Here is a 21,039-nt window from a genome sequence, read left to right as displayed (position 1 = left end):
TCACTGTACCAATTGTTCAATTTCAGTAAAGGAGGAGCGCTGTCCTACCTCCGCAGAGGGGGAGTTCGTGAGTTCGAATTCGCGTTTCAACGCGTTCACGCACGTAGATCCGTCGTTCAAATGACGTAACTTCTTATGCGGGTTTCGTATCGGCAGTGGTGCCACATCTTGTCGAAATTGATATGCAGCAGGAATTCGTCAGGCATCGGTGAAACGTTATCGGTTTCTAACGCTAACGTTAAATCTAAGGCGAATGATTATCATACTAATGCGCAAAAAAGTAATAATAATGATATTAATAATAGTAAGGGCCAAAGTTAATAAACGAAGAACTTGACGGTTTAGACCACCGAGACCAAATTAAATCAAAACGTCAAGAAATTAAACAGCAACAGTGCTAGGAAATTGTGTTATATTTAGAGATTCAAATGTATCTTTATCCTTCTTTAGCGTTTTAAATTTACATGACTTGTCGTTTTACGTAAGGCGAATCTCAATCGTTACATTTTGTGACGTGAATAAAAAGTTACATGATTTGAACCATATATTCACATTACTGTTTCCCTCAAAGCAAATAGAGGGTGTCATTGAATAAGTGTCAGATATTTTACGGGGCGATTTTTCAAGTGGTTTTAAGACGGAAATTTCTTATAAACATGTGTCCTTGCTCGTTCACTTTTCGAGATACGGGGTATCAAAGTTGAAAAAATAAATCACCTATTCTTTGACATCTTTCGATCCCTCGCGGCTAATTTTACGAAATTTCGTGTCCGGGGACCATTCGGGATGAAAAATTCAAATTTTGCCAACGATTTAGCTGTATCTCGTCAGGACGCTTGTGGGCAGCTGCGACTTTTTCCGTGCCACGTTGTGTGTCACTTTCGAACAGAAAAATCTTCTTCTCTACCTTGTCTGTTGCGAAAGGTGTACCTTATTAACGTCGCTAGAGGCAGCTACAGTAGTGGTCGAAATTATAGCAACATTTTAAAATTTCAAATAACTTAGGCTTAACGGCCTAAATTTAAAATTGAAAATGCGATGCTACAATAACTGTTGATGACAGAAGTATATGACAATAAAAAAATAATAATTTGTATACAAAAATAAAAAAATATATTCATTTCGACCTGGACAACAATATAGCAACTTTTCCAAAATAATTATAAAGAGTCATAAAGCTTCAACAAATTACAAAAGAATTTTTCAATAATTAATATCTTGTATGACGCCCTCGCTGCTGAATAACTTCTGCTCATCTTCGTGGCACTGAACTTATTAAATTGTCGATATAATTGTTATCAATACTCCTCCAGGCTTCTTGAAGTGCCCGAAATAAATAAGGGAATATGTATTATTCCAAATTTTATTATCCACATGTTCGCACAAATTTTCAATGAGATTGAGATCGGGAGATCGCGACGGCCAAGCGAGAATTTCCACCCTTTCCTCTCTGAACTATTCTGAAACAAGTTTCGATTTATGTTTGGGGTCATTATCTTGTTGGAAAATGCTTCTTAGTGGCATGGTTTCTTCAAGATATGGTTGTAAATGATTCCTGAGGATATCTCGGTACGTGAACCGATCCATGCGACCTTCCATTTTGTGAAGTGGACCCACACCAAAACCAGAGAAACAACCCCATAATCGAACCTCCTCCACGTTTTACGGTTGGTAAAACAAACGTTTTTGCAACCTCGCGCCTTTGGGTCGTCTGACGTATGATGGGCCATCACTTTTAAATAAGTTAAATTTGGACTCATCGCTGAAAACTACCAGTTTCCACTGCTCAGATATCGAGTGTTGGTAATTTTGCGCAAACTGCACTCGGGCTTTCACGTTCTTCTTAGACAGCAATGGTTTTCTCGCTGGTCGCTTACCAAATAATCCATTTTCCACTAATCTTCTTCTTATGGTCTGGGAACTGATATGAGCCACGCCCGTTTCCTCTAAATGTGATTTTATATGAGTGGATGATAGAAGTTGATTTTTTTGACACATTCGAATTATCCATTGACCAGTTCTTGTTGTAGTTTTCCTTGTGGGTCCTGAATCTTTTGCAGTCGCTTCGCTTCCTGTTTTTCTGAATTTGTAAATAATTCGAGATACAATTGACTTGTGCGCCCCCAAACTCTTTACAATTTCACTTAGCCGTTCGCCGCTTTTACACCGCTCAATGGTAATTTTCCCGATCTCTAATGAGATTGTTTTACCTCGACCCATGATGAAACCATAATATAAAACGTCTTTAAACACACAAGTCCGTAAATCAAGCGAAATTTTAAAATTTTAAGAGTTGCCATATTTTTTTCCGGTATTGAAAAAATACGTTTTGATAGCTTCTTATAGGAATTGTTGATAATTTACTTGGATGCGTTGTAAACATCAATAGTGGTGGAAGATTGGTTGGGTTTAGCCGAATAGATACATTTCATTTAAAGTTTTTAAGAGTTGCGATGATTATGACCACCACTGTATACTCGATGAACACACGTTTAAAGCTGATCGGGCATGCTAACAATCCAAAAGTGCTAAAATCACTCACTTCCTTACTTTTCATGCACAGAGAATAACGGAAAATTGCAATGATTTTCTTTAAATTTGTAGGTTAAGTTTGTAAGTGTCAGCTCACTTCGACTTTTCTTTGTTTTTTTTTGTCGCGGCCTACTTATTTTCTGTCGGTGAAGTGTCGTAACGGCCGCTTGTGGCGCCCTCTCGAGGATACAACTAAATCGACGATTAATTTGAATTTCTCGTCCGAAAAAAACCGTCGAATACGAAATTTGGTCGAATTGACAGGAAGAAGTCGAAAGATATTAGAGAATGTATGGCTCATTTCTCAGCGTCGATGCTCCGTGTCTTGGCGAGTAGCCGAGCTAAGACGCACGTTTATTAAAATCCTGCGCCTTGAAGCTACTCGGAAAGCGGCCCCGTAAAATGGCGGACACTATTCGACAACACCCTGTACGCCTCGTAATACTTAAATCCTTATGCGATGTATTTGTGGCAGTTCTAAACTAATTTCTGTGCAATACTATTATCTCGAGCTAATGCATTGTTCCATAATGTTCCCAAAACAAAAGGCGAAACAACGTATCCCCTTTCAAAAGAATCCACGGTGGAGGTAAAAGCGTGTTTCTCTGGAACTTTAAAATGTTGATTACAAAGATAATAACAACGGTTCTTTTAAATAACGCCTACCGAAGCGCTATTCCATAATTCATATTATTCAGGCCGACGCCATTATCTCGCAAAAATGTAATTTAAATTTTCCTTTGAGCCATCAGCTACCATTGTTATTTACTGAATTGAACGATAAAGGAAGTAATTTGCTATTCGCATTTTTTGCGATAGATGAATTACGAAGGGTATTTGATGTTTTATATGGAAAGTAGTCCGAATTTCCATGAAGTCGGTTATCAATCAGCAAGTCCGCTGGATGATATGATCGATTCGGAAAACCTAAGATCTGATTTTATTCAAGTTTCTGTAATAACAAATTCCGGAGCCGAATTTGAATATGGAAGTTCCCAATATCTTCGGATTACGAGAGCTGCCTTGTAGGCCTAATTCTCTCTCTGACAACCATTTTACTACCCAACTCCTATTTAGGGAGATATAACACTAACCCAACTTTGTTAATTAACTCGAATAATAATAATGGAGGTTATACAAGACAATAAGTACATATAAATCATTCGCGGCATAATAGATAACGTGTTTTTGACTTGTCTGTAAACGAGAGCTTTTTGTCCCCGAAATCGATTTGGTTTCGTGGGAGAATTTAATTCAATTAACGTTGTATATAATTTGCTGTTATTTTAGTCCCATTCAAACCGCACGAGAAGAGTCTCGAAATGGAACGCTTAGTGAAAACAGTAATTTACAAGCGGAACTCGAATGACGCCTCGAGACAATATATTTAATTTACTAAAATGTAAGTGTAAGAGAATTCGTGTGCTTATGTTTGTAATACGACTTTTTCCCAGATATCAGGGGCTAATTATGAAAAAAAAAGGGTCAGAGACCATTAATTTTAGTAACCCGAGTGCAGGACGCGAATTTTAACAAAATTTCAACGCAACCATAACCGTTATTTGTTTTACATGGAAATGTCGCTTTTATATGGAATTGCCGGCACAAAGGATTCCGCCATGTTTATTGCCAATTAGAGAGGGGAGCGCGTTTCGCCACGTATGCGAAACCAAAATAAATTCACCTCTGAACTCTGAACGTGACGCAACCTCATTCATTCGATTTAAACTTGCGGTCTTTTTCGAAATAAAGCCCCTCGTTTCGGGATCGAGGGCCCACGAAATGTACCTGCACATAAGACCAAGTTAGGAAAATTTCATTGGTCGATGACACCGCGCCATTGAGGCCGCTCGAGAACCACGAGCAGCGCGCGGCCCACTGGGCGAACACGGACCTGTCTCTTTGGCCGCATGTTTATCTCGAATAAAATGATCTATCACACGATGGCATGTTTCGACGTTTTATTTGAAAAAACCATTATTAACCTTTTTTTTTTATTCATCACCCGAAGGAGTAAAGTTGGGTTTTTGTTGGTGAATGGCAAAAAAAAAGGTCTTTCGACGTTCTGCGAGCTCCTACTGTTGCTTTACTCTGTTTGTCTTTGCTACAGCTCCGTGTTACGCTCACGCTCCTGATTTCCACGGTCGTTCGAGACACCTCAATTCAGTCGCTTATTCCTTTGAAATTCTGCGGCCCTTGAGTGACCTAAAATTTGACAAAAGGGAATTCTGATGTTATGCAAATGAGTGCCCAGCGAGCCTCACACATGCCTTGGAGATACTTTGAAGAAGGATTGGAGACTACAAGCAAAGCCCCTTTCACCTCCCATTAAATTCCCATTTCTGCTAGCCAAAAAAAGGAAGTAATTTGCTATTCTGCTTTTAAAGGAAACCGGCATATATAAAAGCTCATATAAAAGATGGTTGATGTTTTATACATACAATTTCCTTTGATAATTTATTGATAAGTTTCAAAAGCTATTCTTCTCTTTCACGAAAGGGAAATATCAAAGCGTGTTTTTGTTCGGGACTTATTTTTACGCCTTCGATCGAGTAGGTTGCAAGTCATCATAATAACGCTTTTAAGATATTCTTTTTATTATGTATTCCTATGCAGGAAAATGACGCTGGTTGTTCGCGGAATATCTTGCCCTCAAGGCCTCCAGGCAAAGGCGAAAATTTCTAAATTATGCAACATTGGGCCCAAACTTTGGTGCTCGTTAAAAAGTTGAAGCAAGATGCTCACTTTACATACTAATGCGCTTTTAATCCTTATCACCGCCGCCCACAAACAATATCCACGGGAGCGCATTACCAAAAGCGGCTTTAACTTTAATGGCAGTTTTTAGATCCGGGCTAAGATATTTGGGGTAAACAATGCGACCCTCAGGGGGTCACCGGGACAAAGGCGGCCCTTTGTTTTTATAGGAAGAATGAAATCCTACATGACAAATGGCGATGAGTTTCAATTATTTCCCCTCTTAACACCGAATCAGCCGATTCAAACAACAAATCCGGTAAATTAGTAATTGAGCCAAGAGAATGTATCTAAGTTGCCTTTCCTAGGAGGACCTCAGTTGGAAGTGGTGATAAGACTGTTTGCTGGTTTAATGATGAACTCCGGGGAATCCGCGAACGAGTCAATTTGTTGTCTGAAGTGCTGCATAAGTCTGATAATCCGTCATTGAGGGAACATAGAAATAGAATTAGAAGGTGCTATCGGGGAAACTTGCCCGAGCAGAAACACGAAACCATAAGGATATCAGTCTGCAAAATGGCAGAAACCCCAAAGATTTCTGGAATATTATAAATAATGATGCAGCCCACTGAACCCTAACGGTCTAAATGACTTTTGTTGAGATTGCTGATAAGATTCTAAATAAACTTTCTTCGTTTGGGAACTTTCCTAATAAGGCTCCTTTAAATGTTCCAGAATTTCGTTTCGAAAAGGTCGGATATGTAGAAACTCGCAATGTCGTTAATAATTTGAAAAATAAATCGTCTGTCGATCATTACCACACGCGAGTCGATCTATAGCGTGTGGGAGAGAGGAAGGGAGTACAGGAGGAAGTGGTACACCTGGCAACATGTCGCAATATTTGAACGCTTAAAAGGAGCTTTTAAAAGAGCTTTCTTTCCCGTCCTATCCGACCTGACTTCCTCTCTAATTTTTAGGAAACAACCTCAACATGTTATTATTTAGTTCAGCAAGTGAAATTTTGCAATAAACGCCGAATAATGTCCAAACAAAATAATTTTTGGTTCGATTTTGTGTAGATAAACCAGCCATTGATTTCAACAGAGTTTGGTGTTTATGTGTTCCACTTTCCATTCTCTCCAAATTTTGTTGGAGAACTGCAGTTTTAATATTCTGAATTATATTGCACTTTTTCGCGTAGTTAATCTCGAAAATATAATTTTGATCTCTGTTTCAGATTTACGGCCGGATTAAAACTTCCTGCTTTTAAACTGGCTCTGTAAATTTATTAACAAATATTAATGGACAAATTGTTTGAAAAATCATATATTTTTTACTATGCCACTTTTATTATTACGTTTTAGGTTTAATCAGCTCCTTTTCAGACAGCTGGTCACCCTTTAAATAAAATCGCACACCCTGTATATTCGCGATAACTTCGCCATAAAAAATGGCGCATGGCATGCGTGCTGGAAATCCGTCTTCTAATTACGACGCAAGCGAATCTGCATGGCTAAATACTGCGTGTTTTTCTTCGGTGTCTTTGTCTTGTTCTTGATTATACCGGTTCGATCAGTTGCAATAACATCGACTGCTTCAGCCGTAGGAACTCCATTGTTAACTAAAGTGTTTATCGCAAATATCACACCCCTTAACGCCAATCGGACATGCAATGCGAACAATCAACTACAATGCACCATTGTTTCAGGGCCATCCTGTTGCAGAGCAAACAAAAGCTGGACGAAGCTATCCAAAGCTACCAGAGAGCTATCCATTTCCGACCGTCACTGGCACGTAAGTACACGTTCTGTTGGTTAAGTAGGCAAGATTTAATTTAGATATGTTTGCGGGGGTTGTTAGCGGGGGTAGCGTCCAAACATGTTCGCATAATTAGATTCTTGTCGGTTTGTGTATTTGGCATTATGCGTGCAGCATTACGAGTACCATGTCTAAGTTTAATTAATAAGCACTCACGGGGATATTACAAGCATAGTTAGTTCGGGTTAGTTCCGCTGTATCAAAACAATTATCCTCGAGGTGCGAAAAATCCATTAATAATTGAACTTGCAGATCGGTAATATGCAAGAATGTAGAGGTGATGCGGAAGGTGAATTGCATGAATAATAACTTGCCTTTTTCTAAGCAGAAGTTAGTTTTTGTTCGTTTCGAGCGGAAATTTACATGTATAATGCAATGGGGAAATTAAAATTATTTGAAACAGACCAGATCATAAACTAAATAATAATAATAACATATTCACATTTATTTACATTTGGTACTAAATTATTATCCCAGGAGCATTTGCGCCCATTTTGGCATGCACTGTTGGTCACGGGAACCGGAGTAAAATTATGCAAAAACTGAAAATAACACCTGGAAAAGGTCTCTCCACATACTAATTTTCAAAAAATCAATGCGCATTTCAGGGCTTGTCACAAGCTTTGTTCACCTTATTGACGAAACGTAGTAGGGTAGCGGCCGTAAATCTTAGTTATCCAACTTTCACAGCTGCAATTTTAATAGAAGAGAGTTCAGTGTTTGGCTCAATCAAAATTTAACGCGTAATACGTTTTCTGTTAAAAAAAAAAAAAAAAAAAACGCCCTGTACAAATGTGCGCTGTCAAAAATCCAGTGAGACGATCAGCGAATTTCAACCAAAACTTGAAAGTATCAACATCAAGACTAACACGAAAATAAAGGTTAATGAATAACTGATGTGTGGTAGCGCTTGTCACAGTACTGCACTGGCCGGTGTCACGTCCGCCCCTGACATTTTTTCGCGTTGTAAACAATTTTCAGCGCAATTCAATTTGAGCGCGCTTCGAGTTTGTTGTATGTGTTTTGCTCGGTGGCCGTGGCAACGAGGCGACACCCTCGGTACCATCGAATTACACGGGGGTTTGAAGGTGCACTTTTCACCCGTTTTCAGCTTTCAGCTTTCAGCTTTTTCAGCCTTCAGCAAGCCCGTCTCGTGCGAACGCTGGTTGTGTTTTTATGAAATTAACTTTCAAATCCGCATAATAAACTTTTCGAAATTTTGTCCACTTGAAATTTGATATTCGCGAGCAAACCGGGAGGAGAGGCGGAGACGCCATTAATAGTGACAACCGAAGCGTTATTGTTTTGTTTCCAAAGCCTTCTTAACAAAAGGCGTCTCTTTCGTATGACGAATTTTCGCAGAATCACGTCCCGATCCGTTTGTACCGAATTGAAAATTAAGTCCAGTTTCGTTTTCATTTTCATATTCCTGTGGAGGTTTAAAATTCCACAATAAAAAAAAAACTGAAAATGAAATCACGAAATTAATCTTAGACCGAGCGGTTTATGAACTTCTTGTAGTCCCAAACGAGTCAAAGGGCACTTTTTGGGTCATTTTCAAAGTCTCGTAATTTCAAAACGTATAAACGGATTTTACTACGCCGTACGGTGTTGTGAAGCCCATTTAATTAAATTTCTGCTGAAATATTGAGCTTTAAGTTTAATGTTTCCCAGTTGTGTTGTACCGAGTGGAAGAGAAACACGTAAAAAAAAACCCAATTTTTTTCCTACTTTCGTTCTTTCTACAAATATGCCTATTTTCGAGGTTTTTGGCAGACTTCATTTTTTTTTTTTTTTTTGGTATTTATGCACTTCCGAAACATCAAAATCAAAGCGGCGTGCTGTACCGGGCCCGATCAGCAATATTCCGATTAAACATCAATGGATCAGCCATGCCCCCCTTCCTCTGCTGCCGTTACTAACTCTGACCTTGCGCCATCCACCTCGGCCCCTTGAGTTCTGCCTCTAAGGTAGCTATCAAACCTCTTAAGCGCATCCTTGTTCACATGATGCATTATAATTGCTTCAGTCATCAGCAGTTAGTGCACTCCTATATCAAAACTTTAGAGCAACCAAGTAAGGCCACGGGATTGACCAATGTCGCATGAATGTCCGTACATATCTTTGTGAGAAGTGTTACGGTGTCTTGGTTACCTCTAAAAGCCCGATCGGATTAACGCCACAAATGTTGTTATAGGGATTATGAGGGTTGATAGACGCACACATAGCAATTTCCAACATTTTTGTTCAAATCGGAGTTTATTTATTGGCCATAATTCATTAATAGTTTCAATTTTGGGGGTTTTAGGTAGAGGCGGTGTGTATGAAATTTTTCAAATTAGTGGAAACTCATCACATTGCAAACATAGATATATACAATTTTGCGATAGTGGAAACAATACATGCAATGGTTATTAATATCGTTTAGCGAGTAATATTATTGATAGTAACAATATTTTTCTTAAATTCGTAGATCTCATATATCTATCTGTTGCGACCTTTTTTCGCTGCGCTCTCGTCCAATTAGTGCATATTCTACCGTGAAAACTGAATTTGAATTGTCGAGAATCTCATCTGGGGTCCCTTGGCGTAATGCTGGAAGACCACGCCCAACACATCACGGGGAAATTGATTCCTATTAGAGTTTTTGAAATCGCGAAAGGTGATCAATTTTGCAACGGCCTTAGGACTATTTAATTGTAAATTTGCGCAAACAAATTTATGGACTGATAGATTATATACATCTCTATGGTTGCTGTTTATTACCTTCCAATTGCTTATCTATGTAAATTACATCAATCAGACCATCACAATCCCTAGTTATTCGCATTGGTCTGTTAATGATTTGCTTTACGTTAAAAGTATCGATCAGCGAGTTCTAACATTTGGACTGCGCGTTTTCGATTTGCAACTTTTTGTTTTTTTAACAGAAAAAAAACTTTTCGCGACTGTCAAGTCGCACATCGTCGATCGGCCGGATAATTCCTGCGTGAGTAGCGGCACGTTTGATTGTAGAGGGGACATAAAGTGCCCCTTTGACCTCGTCCATAGGTCCTTCCTCATTGCGAACTGCTTTGTAACCCGCAATATCAACAGCTCCGTCCAAACTATCAAATTTTTTTGTCATCTCGTTTTTGTGGTTGAAAAGATGTGACAATGTCGATGATGAAATAGGTGTTTGAGGTCCCCACAATGAGAAATCGAGGAATGTTTTTGTTAAAAAAGAGCGCTCATGCGGTGGGTTGCCCCCATTCAGGAGGAATTCAGTTTATAATTGAGTACGCGCGTGTCGTGATGATGAAGAAATCGGGACAATTATGGTTACAGTTCACCGAACTTGTTTCGGACATATCTCAAAAAAAGTTTGTCATCGTTCTGGGGAACGCGACCGCGGACCTAAATATAAACATAAAAAGCCTCTGTATGGTGGGTTGCCCCCATTTAGGAGCAAGGCAGTTTAGAATTGAGTACGTTTACACCGTGATACTATGTGCTTTTATGATACATTCTGAGAGCTTTGTACATGTTATTCTCGAACGAAATGCGGAGGTTACGCCACTGTATAAGGCAAGACTATAATGTGGATCCCGTCTCCATTTTGCCATGTCGGCAATAAAACGCTGGCACCGGAACGGGTTTTGCATAAAAATATGTTGGAGCAACCGAAAGACGAAATTCGAGCAGTCCGGAGATATGAATTGGCGTTATTAAGAAATCCGAATATCTCAATTCCAACGGCACTCTCATGAGTTGAGACCTGCTTTTATTGATGGTTTCGCGACGAATATTTTACGCGTTATTCGTCTCCCTTTATATCCCAGTTTATCCTCCTTTTGGGGTTTTACAGTAGTATCACTTTGTATGCATATTTTTATTACTTTCAATTTAGTACACATCGTAAGCAGTCCGCGGGAATCTCGTTAGAAAACCGGGTCAGGATTTCTCCGGTGTAATTTACTTTCACGACCGAGCCAGTCGTAAAGCTTAATATTTCGGGATTTTGTAGGATTGCACTTTAAACCTAATTAGATTGCCTAAAGTGGAATATTCTAATCATTAATTATACCCAATAAAGCAGCAAACAAAACAAACGAATTTCCCTTGTGGCGGAAGCTCTTTGATGCGCAACCCAATTTTTCCGATAACATTGTTAATAGGGCTTTTGCGTCTCATTTCCTTTCCATTAGAATAAGCGCCCCCCAAAATGGTGGTTCTATTGTCCGAGAAATTAGCTTTCCATTGAACCACTGATGGAAGTTGTAAGGTGACATCATTTGCATTTGAATACACAACACCTCTGGTATCTTATTCAGTATGCACGCACAGGGGGGTGCACTTAATCCCTCAATGCAGCCCACATCAATTATTTCCGATAATTACAGGGCCTAACTAGCAATTACAGAGCTATGACGCATTTATGCCAGTACGGTAATCCCCTATTTCCATACTCAGTCATCGACAATATATTCGTTAACTAGATTCTTCATTAACCCTATAATATAAACTTGATTATGGTCGCAGCTTTGCATGCAGCCTGCTTTATTGTTCGATATGCATTTCACCAGATAATAATCTGTTTTATATTCATTTCACCATATTCAGGAAGTAATTCGTATAGTAGGAGAACAATACGTGAAATTAACTGAACATTCGTTATTAAATACGGCACGTAATGTGAACCTCTACATAGTGAGTTGGGCCGTAATGAAAGTTTAATACTGCAGTTGTTTGCTTGATGAGCCGGGCAAATCTATAGGTCAATAGCATTTGGACTCAAGATCAGAAATAGTGCCAACTCTGCATCTCAAATGCTCCAATTATAACCGATTCAATGGAATTTCCCATCACGTAGCTTAGAATCTATAGTCCAAATCAGTGACTTTTTATGCACTTGATAGGCTCGCATCGGCAGTGATGCCACATACTTTCAAAATTAATGCGTAGCAGGGACGCCTCAAGCTCCCTACACCGACTGTTTAAGAACTTGGGCATTATATCGACAATGACGATTAACGACATCGACGATGAATAATCAGGGTGATGAATAATTTAGTTCTCAAAATCGCAAATTTTTACCGCCAAAAATTAAACCGAAACGTCAAAAAATTAAGCGGCAACTGTGCAAAATTCCAGGGTTATGTTGAGCCATTCAAATATATCTTTATTCCTTTTTGGCATATTAAAGTTATATGACTCGTCATTTTACGTAGGGCGATTCTCAATCGTTAGATTTTGTGACGTGATAAAAGTTACGTGAATTGAACCATACATCGTTCAACACGGCACCGGATTGAAGTCCGTACAGTCGCGCCTCTGTTTGTCCTTCCTGGTGGTGTCTTTGAGCTCGTCTCGAATCGGCTCTATGGAGACTCGAACGATAGTTCAGAGAAATCTAGATAGGAAAGCCTTCCCGGCTGTTTGAGGCCACGTACGCCTATTTTGTTCTACGAACATCGCGCATCAAAACAAAGATTTTCTGCTGGCTCTTGCTTGCTGATTAATATCACTTTTATTGGGTGCTGCTCCTCTTAAAATAGAGCCAAAATTAAGCAATTCAGGCCGTGATACGTTTTCAAGATTCAGGAAGGCCGTTTGGGACAAACCACACGAATCAGCCTTGGGCAGTTCGAATATTACGGAGCGAAATTGCATTTGTAAACATGTCCGCTCTCGCAGGTGTTGGGACGTTTGTTTAAAAAATTAGAGGCGTCGTCACTTTTTTGAAGAATTAAATCCTGTAGCGGCGGGATTTTCAAAAATTTTCAACCGTTTTTAGGTCCATGCTACGCCACTGATTCTCTTTTTCACTGTAATTGCGTCATTTCAATTTGCGAGAAATAAATTTGCGAAACAGCATGCCACATCGATTTTCAATAATTTTTAACTGTTTTTAGGGACATACTGTGCCACCGATTTTACATGATATTAAAGCAGAAAAGAACCTCTTTCCATTGCGACCGACGCATTCGTTGATAAGAAATTAGCGATTTGCAATTTGCAACGACCAAATTCGCGAATTCAAGAATTTACCGGTTTTAGGGACATACTGCGCCAGTGAATTTATATGATATTGAGCCGGAAAAGTGGTCGGTTCCGTTGAAATTAGCGACAAAACATTTGATTGGCATCGCTACCCTTATTCTTCCTGTTTAGCGCGATTATCCAGAAGTTTAGATTGTTTATTCTAGCCAGATGTGTCGGTTGGGGGTTACAATCGACATGTCACGAGTTCAGCAACGTGCTCTGGAATTCGGGTTGAAGGTCGTGAATCTCTGCTAGCGGAGGGAAGAAGATCCGAGTTTAACTGAAGATTTTTGGTCAATAAACAGTGCGGGATCATTGCGCTCTAATTCCTCAGTGTATTAACGGCAAAAGTTTCGCAATCTGAGGAAAGTTTATAAATCTAAATAAAATGTATTAAGTTATTAACAAAACCCGTCTCCCGAAAAGCCGAGGAAGTAATAAAAGCTTAACTGGCAAGTGAAAGACGTCTGAAACCCTAAGCCGTTAAATATTGATGTTTTATAAGATCTCGAGGCAATATTATGGGAAATCTGGGGCGAATGCACGGCTTACGTCGACGTTTAATAAGAATCAAATCATGCTGCTTTTCGGGGGGATTTCCAAGATAAAAGCCCTTTTTTGTGTCTCCTGACACTAAGCCTTCAGCCTTTTATCTAAAATGATCTAAATGTAAAGCGGAAAATTTCTAGATGTTTAAGAAAAACCGCTTTCTTCGGATGGTCTTTGTAGAGATTCGAGCTGGGGGCCTAAATATTATCTTAATCCTCCATGGCGCACCGCAAAAACGGTCCTAATGCAGGGCAATTACAATAAATATGCATGAGCTTACGGAGATTTGCTTTTAATTCGGCAAATAGCAACATATGTGGCCGGTATGCAAACGCCAAATGACAATTACTGGCTTTTCAAACTGCAATTAGGGCTGAAATATATATTACGGCCTTTCAGGCGTCACAATTGCCTTTTAAATACGATGACTGAATGCTAAGAGCGGTGCCCAAAAGTACCTGCCTAAATCAGTTGAATCATCTCCTCGGGTTTACGATAAAAATCAGATGCGGAAGGGGCAGGATTTATGCGTCTATAAATGCTTTTCAACGGCCGAAGTTACGAACGCAATTCTTCGACTTTGCTGGAGGTACCGGGGACGAGCGAATGCTAACAGACCCGAAATCTCTTAAGCGTTTAACAAATTTGGATCTGAGAGATTGGAGAATCCGGAAGGTCGATTTCCGGCATGCATATTTATGCACCTACAAGTGCTTTACAACCGTCGAAACTTCGAACTTACTCCTTAACTTCCACGTGGAGTACCGCACGCGAACCTCGAGGCATTACCAATAGCCCTCCCATCTGGGAGAATCTGGAAGTTTCGTTTCTGGCGTGTTTATGCGTACAAATAACTTGTATCGAGTGGGTTTGAGCAGTTTGGATTATCCAAATCGAGCTGACTGTTTCAAAGGAATCCGACCCAGTCGTACTGCCTTCAATTTATCACGTCTCCCGTAGACCCGAAGAGGGTCCCCGAAATTGAACTCTGTGGTGTTCCACGTAGACCATTGTCATCAGACATGCAATACATAAAGATATTAAAGTAGGGCTCCAGACCTCCCCAAAACAGCAATGAAAGTCGAGTCTATGTTACGATTACCATAAATTGCGATATCAAAAAGCAATAACCGAAATTTGTTCTATTTCAGTTTAATCGTAATATCGTAAAAGGCAGAGTTTGCAGTAATGCCGAAGCAGTATTTTTTGATTTAGGATAAAAGTGCCCGGAACAGCAAAAACGACAGCAGCAGCACGTATAATCCCACTACACGTGCGACATTTGTTCCAACTGCTGTTATTGGTGGAACATTGCCAGTTTTCCTCGCTTCTTGCAAACTACCTGAATAAACTAATTTGAATAAATTTGCTAAAACTCCGAAATCTTCCCGGCTTGTATAGCAAATATAGCAAAAAGTAGTCCTGCGAACATCGTTTCCTTAATGAAACAAGAACCGACTAAGGAACACTCCTATTTTACATCACACAGAGAATACTAAATTTCTCTGAATTTACCGCCGAGTGAGCGCAACCTTATCTCACAAAGGCAAAACTTATGAATACGTAATTTGTTGAAGAATAGAACTTCTTGTAATTAGCACTTTTAATGCGAAAAATCTTTAAATGGGAAGAGTCCCTCGAGGCAGAAAATGGGCATTTCTCCGAATAAGACTAATTTGCAATGAAAATTTCATACCGCCTCGCAGCTTCAAGCCCAATTATTATTTAACGCGAATTGGCCAACTTATAGAGCCGCTATTGAAACACTCTCTCATTCAAAACATGTTTATCCTTTACAAAATATTGTCATAAAGTCTGCAAAATACACTCCAGAGTTATGTACGTCGCTTTATGCGAATTCCCATGGATTTCGCTGGAAAGCTCCTGCAAATTTATTCCCCTGCCGAGAGAAACTCTCTTTTGTCATTTTTTTCGTGCGAGAGACATTGTCTGGATGCCTATGCTAAAATTCCGGGAAAATAGCCTGGACCCTTACAGTTTGGGTCCAATGTAGCCAGCTGGGTTAGAACAACTTCAAATAAAAGGACCTATGCCCACATTGGCGGGACCAAAAAGGCACAATATAAAAGCAAATTTCAAACCAAATCTTTTTATATCTGAAAACAATACGTTAGGAAGCTCCGCGTTGATACATGTTTTGGTCGGAAAACAATAATGATACCCGCCGCCAATGATGACGAATTCAAATGGAGAGAATTAGCCAAAAATGGCCCGTACAAAATTCGGCTTTGTCGAAAGTGAGTGAGGCCTGTGGCTTGAATATAAATTTGCCGATTTTGCATATAGCAGGACTTTTTGTTATGGGTGCGGTATTGGGATTCGCTGCTATGCAGATGATCGCATAGAAGTGTTTAGATTGGACACGCATAAATCGACCTCTAGGCTGGAATGTTCTAGAGTTGCGACAACTCTTCTGGCTTCCGAGATACCGAGAAAACCGACACGTCGAACGTTTCCGTCCGTTCTTCCGAAAATTACCAAACTGGGGAGTTTTTCGCCACTTTTCAATCTTCAATCGCCCACACCTCGCGACCGCCTGGACCAGTTCCCTTAAAAGGTACCTCAAATGAATCGTCTCCAAGCACTCGAAGATGAATGAAAATCACAGAAGCCCATTTGCCATGCACCGAAGTTAATTGAGGAACATCCTAGAAAACACGTAATAAGACTGTAATAACCTCGAATTATCAGCCCTCGCAAGTACCCTTCGAATAATCTGGAATTTCATTAATGCCTCCAAGCCCGCGAAATTCGAAAAATGCCCTTCGTATTTTTCAGGCAATTACTACCTTCAAGGCTCTGGTAAAATCATTGAGAATTATATTGCAAACTTAAGAATTTCATTACCCAGAAGAACAAAAACGGAGGAAGGTGAATTACATTGAATTAGTCAATGATTAGAGTCTTGCTGAAAGAAGGGTCGAGGAGAGCATGACAGGAGATCTCATGGAGAATAAACAAGCGAATTTACCTCTCACGCTGCGACAACGTCGAGCCATAAAAACTTGTACTGACACGTTACGAGAAAAAAATGATTTTAATTTAAAATTCAGCGAACCGTTAAAGGAAGGCGAATCGCACTAGAGTGATTGTCTCCAAAGATTCAGAACCTCCACATTATTTCTTGTCGCTGTCTACAGCTATGGATTTAAAATTGGTTCTGGGAAAGATTTTGGGTACGACAAATTCACCAAAAATATACGTTTCAAGCCAGCTGGGAGGTGGCGATAAGTGGAAACAAGTCGAATAACGAACCTAATGGGCTTCAGTCCAGCCTTCCTGATGGCCGTGAAATGCACATTTCTTCCCGCAATTAAAAAATGTATAATTGCAGGAATCAATTCTTTGTCGGGAATCTCTTAGCTTCGCTTTCTGTAGAAGTATAGAAATTGATTATATAGACTAAAAAGCCCTCGAATTGCTGACCGTTCCAAGTGGCCGCGATATGCTTAAAAGTTTAAATCTAGATTTATTTGAACAACCATCTTTTCAAGACATTTAATGGAAAATGACAGCCCAATGTGCTACCGCCCTTATATTCAATTTATAAACGTAGGGACGGACCAAATTAATAACGAATCTATGGATAGTTCCAAAACTAGACTTCGGAGTGCCATAATTGTCGTTTGGACGGTGCTATGGCCGCCCCTGTCGCCATTTGCCGAATTAAAAGCGAATCTCTGCAAGCTCATACATATTTAATTTAGCTGCTGCGTATTAAAACAGTTTTATGGGGGGTTGTGTGCGGTTACCCTTAATTTATAAGGGAGCTGCATATGTGAGATATCGAGAGGATTTTCTCGGGGAATTCGAGACAGCCTTCTACCAACAATTTAAGGGTGCAGTTTGATAATTTTCGGTTTATTTTTGACCGGTACCTTGGCAAGGCCCGAGCCCTTAGAGGGGAGAAATCCAAGACGTTAAGTTTTCATGTTAAGAAACATCCCAAAAACGTAATGAGTTCACAGGATTTGTGACTGCCGAAAGGACGAGGCTGCAGACTTTTGCAACATATTTGCGTGATAACGATCAATTAAGGACCTTTTTCTTATAGTTTTTAATTCATAACATCCTCAGCGAAATTTTACGAATTTATCTTAGCAAAAAGCTACGAAATTTAAGGGCTCATTTAAGCACGCCCATGAAAAGCTGACAACGTTGATAAATGAGATTCGTTACGGGTCCACGCGCCATGGCGGACGGGGATAATGCTGGTTTCGAGTCGAGATTTGTGGAAACTCGATATGGTCCCAAACCGGCAGATAAAAAGAGTACAGTTAAACACGATGGTCAGGAGTAAACTGAGTCCGTGCCCTATTTGAGAAAAGGATTTTTTGATTGCTCCCAGTAAAAGGTCTAATTCCAGGACAAATCGATACCTTTTTCCTTCCTAGTTTGAAGGTGGCGAGGCAGTGAATCCCTACAGACGGTGGCAGCGACTGCGGTTATTCATTTGAGAGTGCGGCAAATTAGCGGTTCAAATTTCGTAGATAGACTTCACGGGCACACTCCCTGATTAATGTACCAGAAATTTTAAAAGGTAGATTTCCCCCGATAATAACGCCGTAACGACTTCTCGCAGTCTTCGCCATATTTGTCAAGCATAATCTGGTTAAACTTTAAAATTATTCTTCGAAACAGGATCGAGGAAGCGAATTTGGCCCTTGTCATTATCCTTTAAATGCTGTAGCCGACCTTTTGGCATTGTCCCATCCTTTCGGCTCGTAAACGATCTAATACATCATAGGTACGGGAAATCATTTAAAGGAAAATTACATTTGAGAAATTGCGGACTGATGAATATTTCATCCCTTGAAAGTTAGAAAATCAGCCTCCAAGCGAGCGAACTTTTAACTCATCATTTATCGCTTCAAAGTTTCAGCCCTTCAAATCCGGATTATTAAATTATGGTATGGGTTTATGCCTTAATCGCCCTCATGTACTCCTGGATGTGTTTAAGCGATAGGGCCGATAGTGAGTTGTTTTGCTCCAGAGGAAATTAGCGGAATCTTGCTTATTGCTACTCCAGGATTTGACGCAGTGGATTTAGTTTGGGGATTGACATTTTGAAGCTTGAAAGAGCTCGTAGGGGCGCAAGCCTTTCAGGAGGGTCTTTCTTCGGCCATGGTTCTCAAATGTTCAGTTTCTCCGAAAGCCAGAAAGGGGATGGAGGGGATTCTCAGGCTCTCAGCTTCTCTCCCGAGTCAACGCGGTCCTCTGCCTCAGTCCCCTCGAAATACTGGAGTCGCAATGCACGAGTGAGCAGTTTCGCCGGACTGCAGAAGTTCGCGCACAGAGGAAGGGGTTTTCTAATTTGGCGTTATTGTCAGCTCAAAGAAGCCTCCAGGAGTCCTTCCATTGGGGGGATTCGAATTCTCTTAGGTTTTTAGAATAGTTTTAACACGCGGCCTCGCGCGTTTCTATGTCCAGCACAAGTTAAAAATTGGCCACACGTCTTTGACACTCGAACAGCCCTCGCGGACGCCCAAAACGGCAAAAGACGAGTATCTCACGGTCTACCGTGCGCATGTCAAAAGCTTCCAAATTCGTTATGTGTCGGCATGTTTGTCAGCTGAAAATATCCGGGGTTCGTACGTCTAAGACGAATTTACAATTGCTTCGCAGCGACGTTTCCTCGACGTCCTCACCTAATGGCATGTTTTCGTTCGTTTCAGTGGCATACGTGAACTTGGGAACGGCCCTCATAGCCTCAGGGAGATGCGAGGAGGCCGCCGCCATCCTTCGCCAAGCGTCAAAACTGGACGGCACCGGACTCAGAGACAGGAAAGAGCACGAAAACGCCAAAATCTCCGCTCTGCTGCAGCTGGGGGCGCTGTACAGCGATCAGGGGAGATTGCACAGTGCTTTGGCCATATACAGGGAGGCCGTTGATAATTTACCCGCGCACTATCCTCCTCAGGTAAGATGTAACCGTCGCAAAATGAGTTATGCGAAAGATAAATATTGAGAATTATTGATACGTGCTTGAGCGGAGCTATGAGGGATTTGAAGTGCTCGAAACTAAGCAAATAAAACCGTGGAACAATAAATCCCCTGCATCAATTAAATCAATCCCAGAACATTAGCAGACGATTCTATTTTAGCCGACGCAATTTGCACTTCACGCGTCAATTGTTTCTGTCGGAAATGATGACTCCGGTTGAAAACGAAAATCGGTCAGTGAAAATCCACTCTTTTGTTCCCAGATTAAAATGCCGCATTCGACAAATGCGGTTGTTATGTTTAAAAAAATTTCATGGATTGACACGCATTGACAGTCAGATATTCCATCACTCACTCAATAATAGAACCCCCATTTAAAGACACTCCATACCTCACCACTCGTCACTCGTCACTTACACATGCTAATTCTGAATTTGCCAGACTGGAATATTATATTCCCGGGGGTTAAGGATGACAAATTAGGGCCTTCTCAAATATTAATTCTGATTGGAAAACATCCATCTGTAGCCGGACGTCGAGGGCCATATTTCAGGCTTAAACTGTGCAATTCAGTTTGATAGTTCGTGCCCTGTTGAACGGTTGTTACGCGAAGTTGCTCGCCGGTACCTCCAATCTTGTTACAGCGGCCGCTTGCTGTTATAAATTGAACTTGAGGGGCCGGGAAGCAGGGCCGAGTTCGAATCGAAGAATTCGCGTTGGAGCCTCGAAGCGCCATCCTCAACTCCCAGTCGAGAGAGGGTCGCCTTCCTCCTCTTTATTTCATAGCGTCGGCCGATTTCGGTCGTGCCAGCGACTGCGGCAGTCGAGGCATTTAACAAATGAAAGGTGTGGGGAAAACAAGTGTTGTGACGTTTTGCTGGTTTTCGGACCGTTGGCGCCATCTCATAGAAAACAATCGAGTTGATACGCGTGCAAGGTGTCGGCGGAAGAAGGGAAGAACGTGCCGAGTCATTACTACGAATTCAAATCGGAAGATGGGAAAAGGACGGGGAGCGCCCTGCCGCGTGGGGAAACGCGGGGAATGTCCACGCCGCCGGTGGCAGCAAAACGTTAACATTTGTAATAATTAATGTTATCCGATTCCATCGAAACGGGTGACATTCCCCTCCTTTTCCCTCCGCCCTTCGTGAATAAACTCAAGTTCACCTGTCAAAATACGTAAAATATGCACCTCAAACTTGGAAAACGGAATCGATATGAGTTCATTTAGAGAAACTTTTTTTTTTTTTTGGAGTTTTTGGCGTTCATTTCCAAGGCGAAAACTTGTAAAAAGGTTTTCGATTCATTTGCAGCTGGAAGTCCGCCATGATGGAACAAGTGAATGTCACCGATGCCGAAAATCGAACGCCATTGGCGGCAAATGGGATCACGGCCACCTCGGAAAATCAGCGTGGATTAATTAAATTTGTTTAACGGTGGAAACCTTTATTGCTG

The 21,039-nt window shown here is 40.7% G+C and overlaps 1 protein-coding gene across 1 annotated transcript in view; it reads left to right on the top strand.

Moving 5' to 3' along the window:
- Nucleotides 1-21,039, top strand: part of LOC136347927 (protein O-mannosyl-transferase Tmtc2-like) — an 82,283-nt gene that overhangs the window by 42,001 nt on the left and 19,243 nt on the right. The window contains exons 7-8 of the mRNA XM_066298353.1: nucleotides 6,938-7,023; nucleotides 19,317-19,561. Coding sequence (XP_066154450.1) covers nucleotides 6,938-7,023; nucleotides 19,317-19,561 — 331 coding nt within the window. The remainder of the gene's footprint in view (nucleotides 1-6,937; nucleotides 7,024-19,316; nucleotides 19,562-21,039) is intronic.

This window comes from Euwallacea fornicatus, chromosome 30 (genome assembly GCF_040115645.1).
Source record: "Euwallacea fornicatus isolate EFF26 chromosome 30, ASM4011564v1, whole genome shotgun sequence".
NCBI classification, from domain to species: Eukaryota; Metazoa; Arthropoda; class Insecta; order Coleoptera; family Curculionidae; genus Euwallacea; species Euwallacea fornicatus.
Note: the sequence above shows the minus strand (reverse complement) of the source record. Positions and strands in the feature narration are given on the sequence as shown.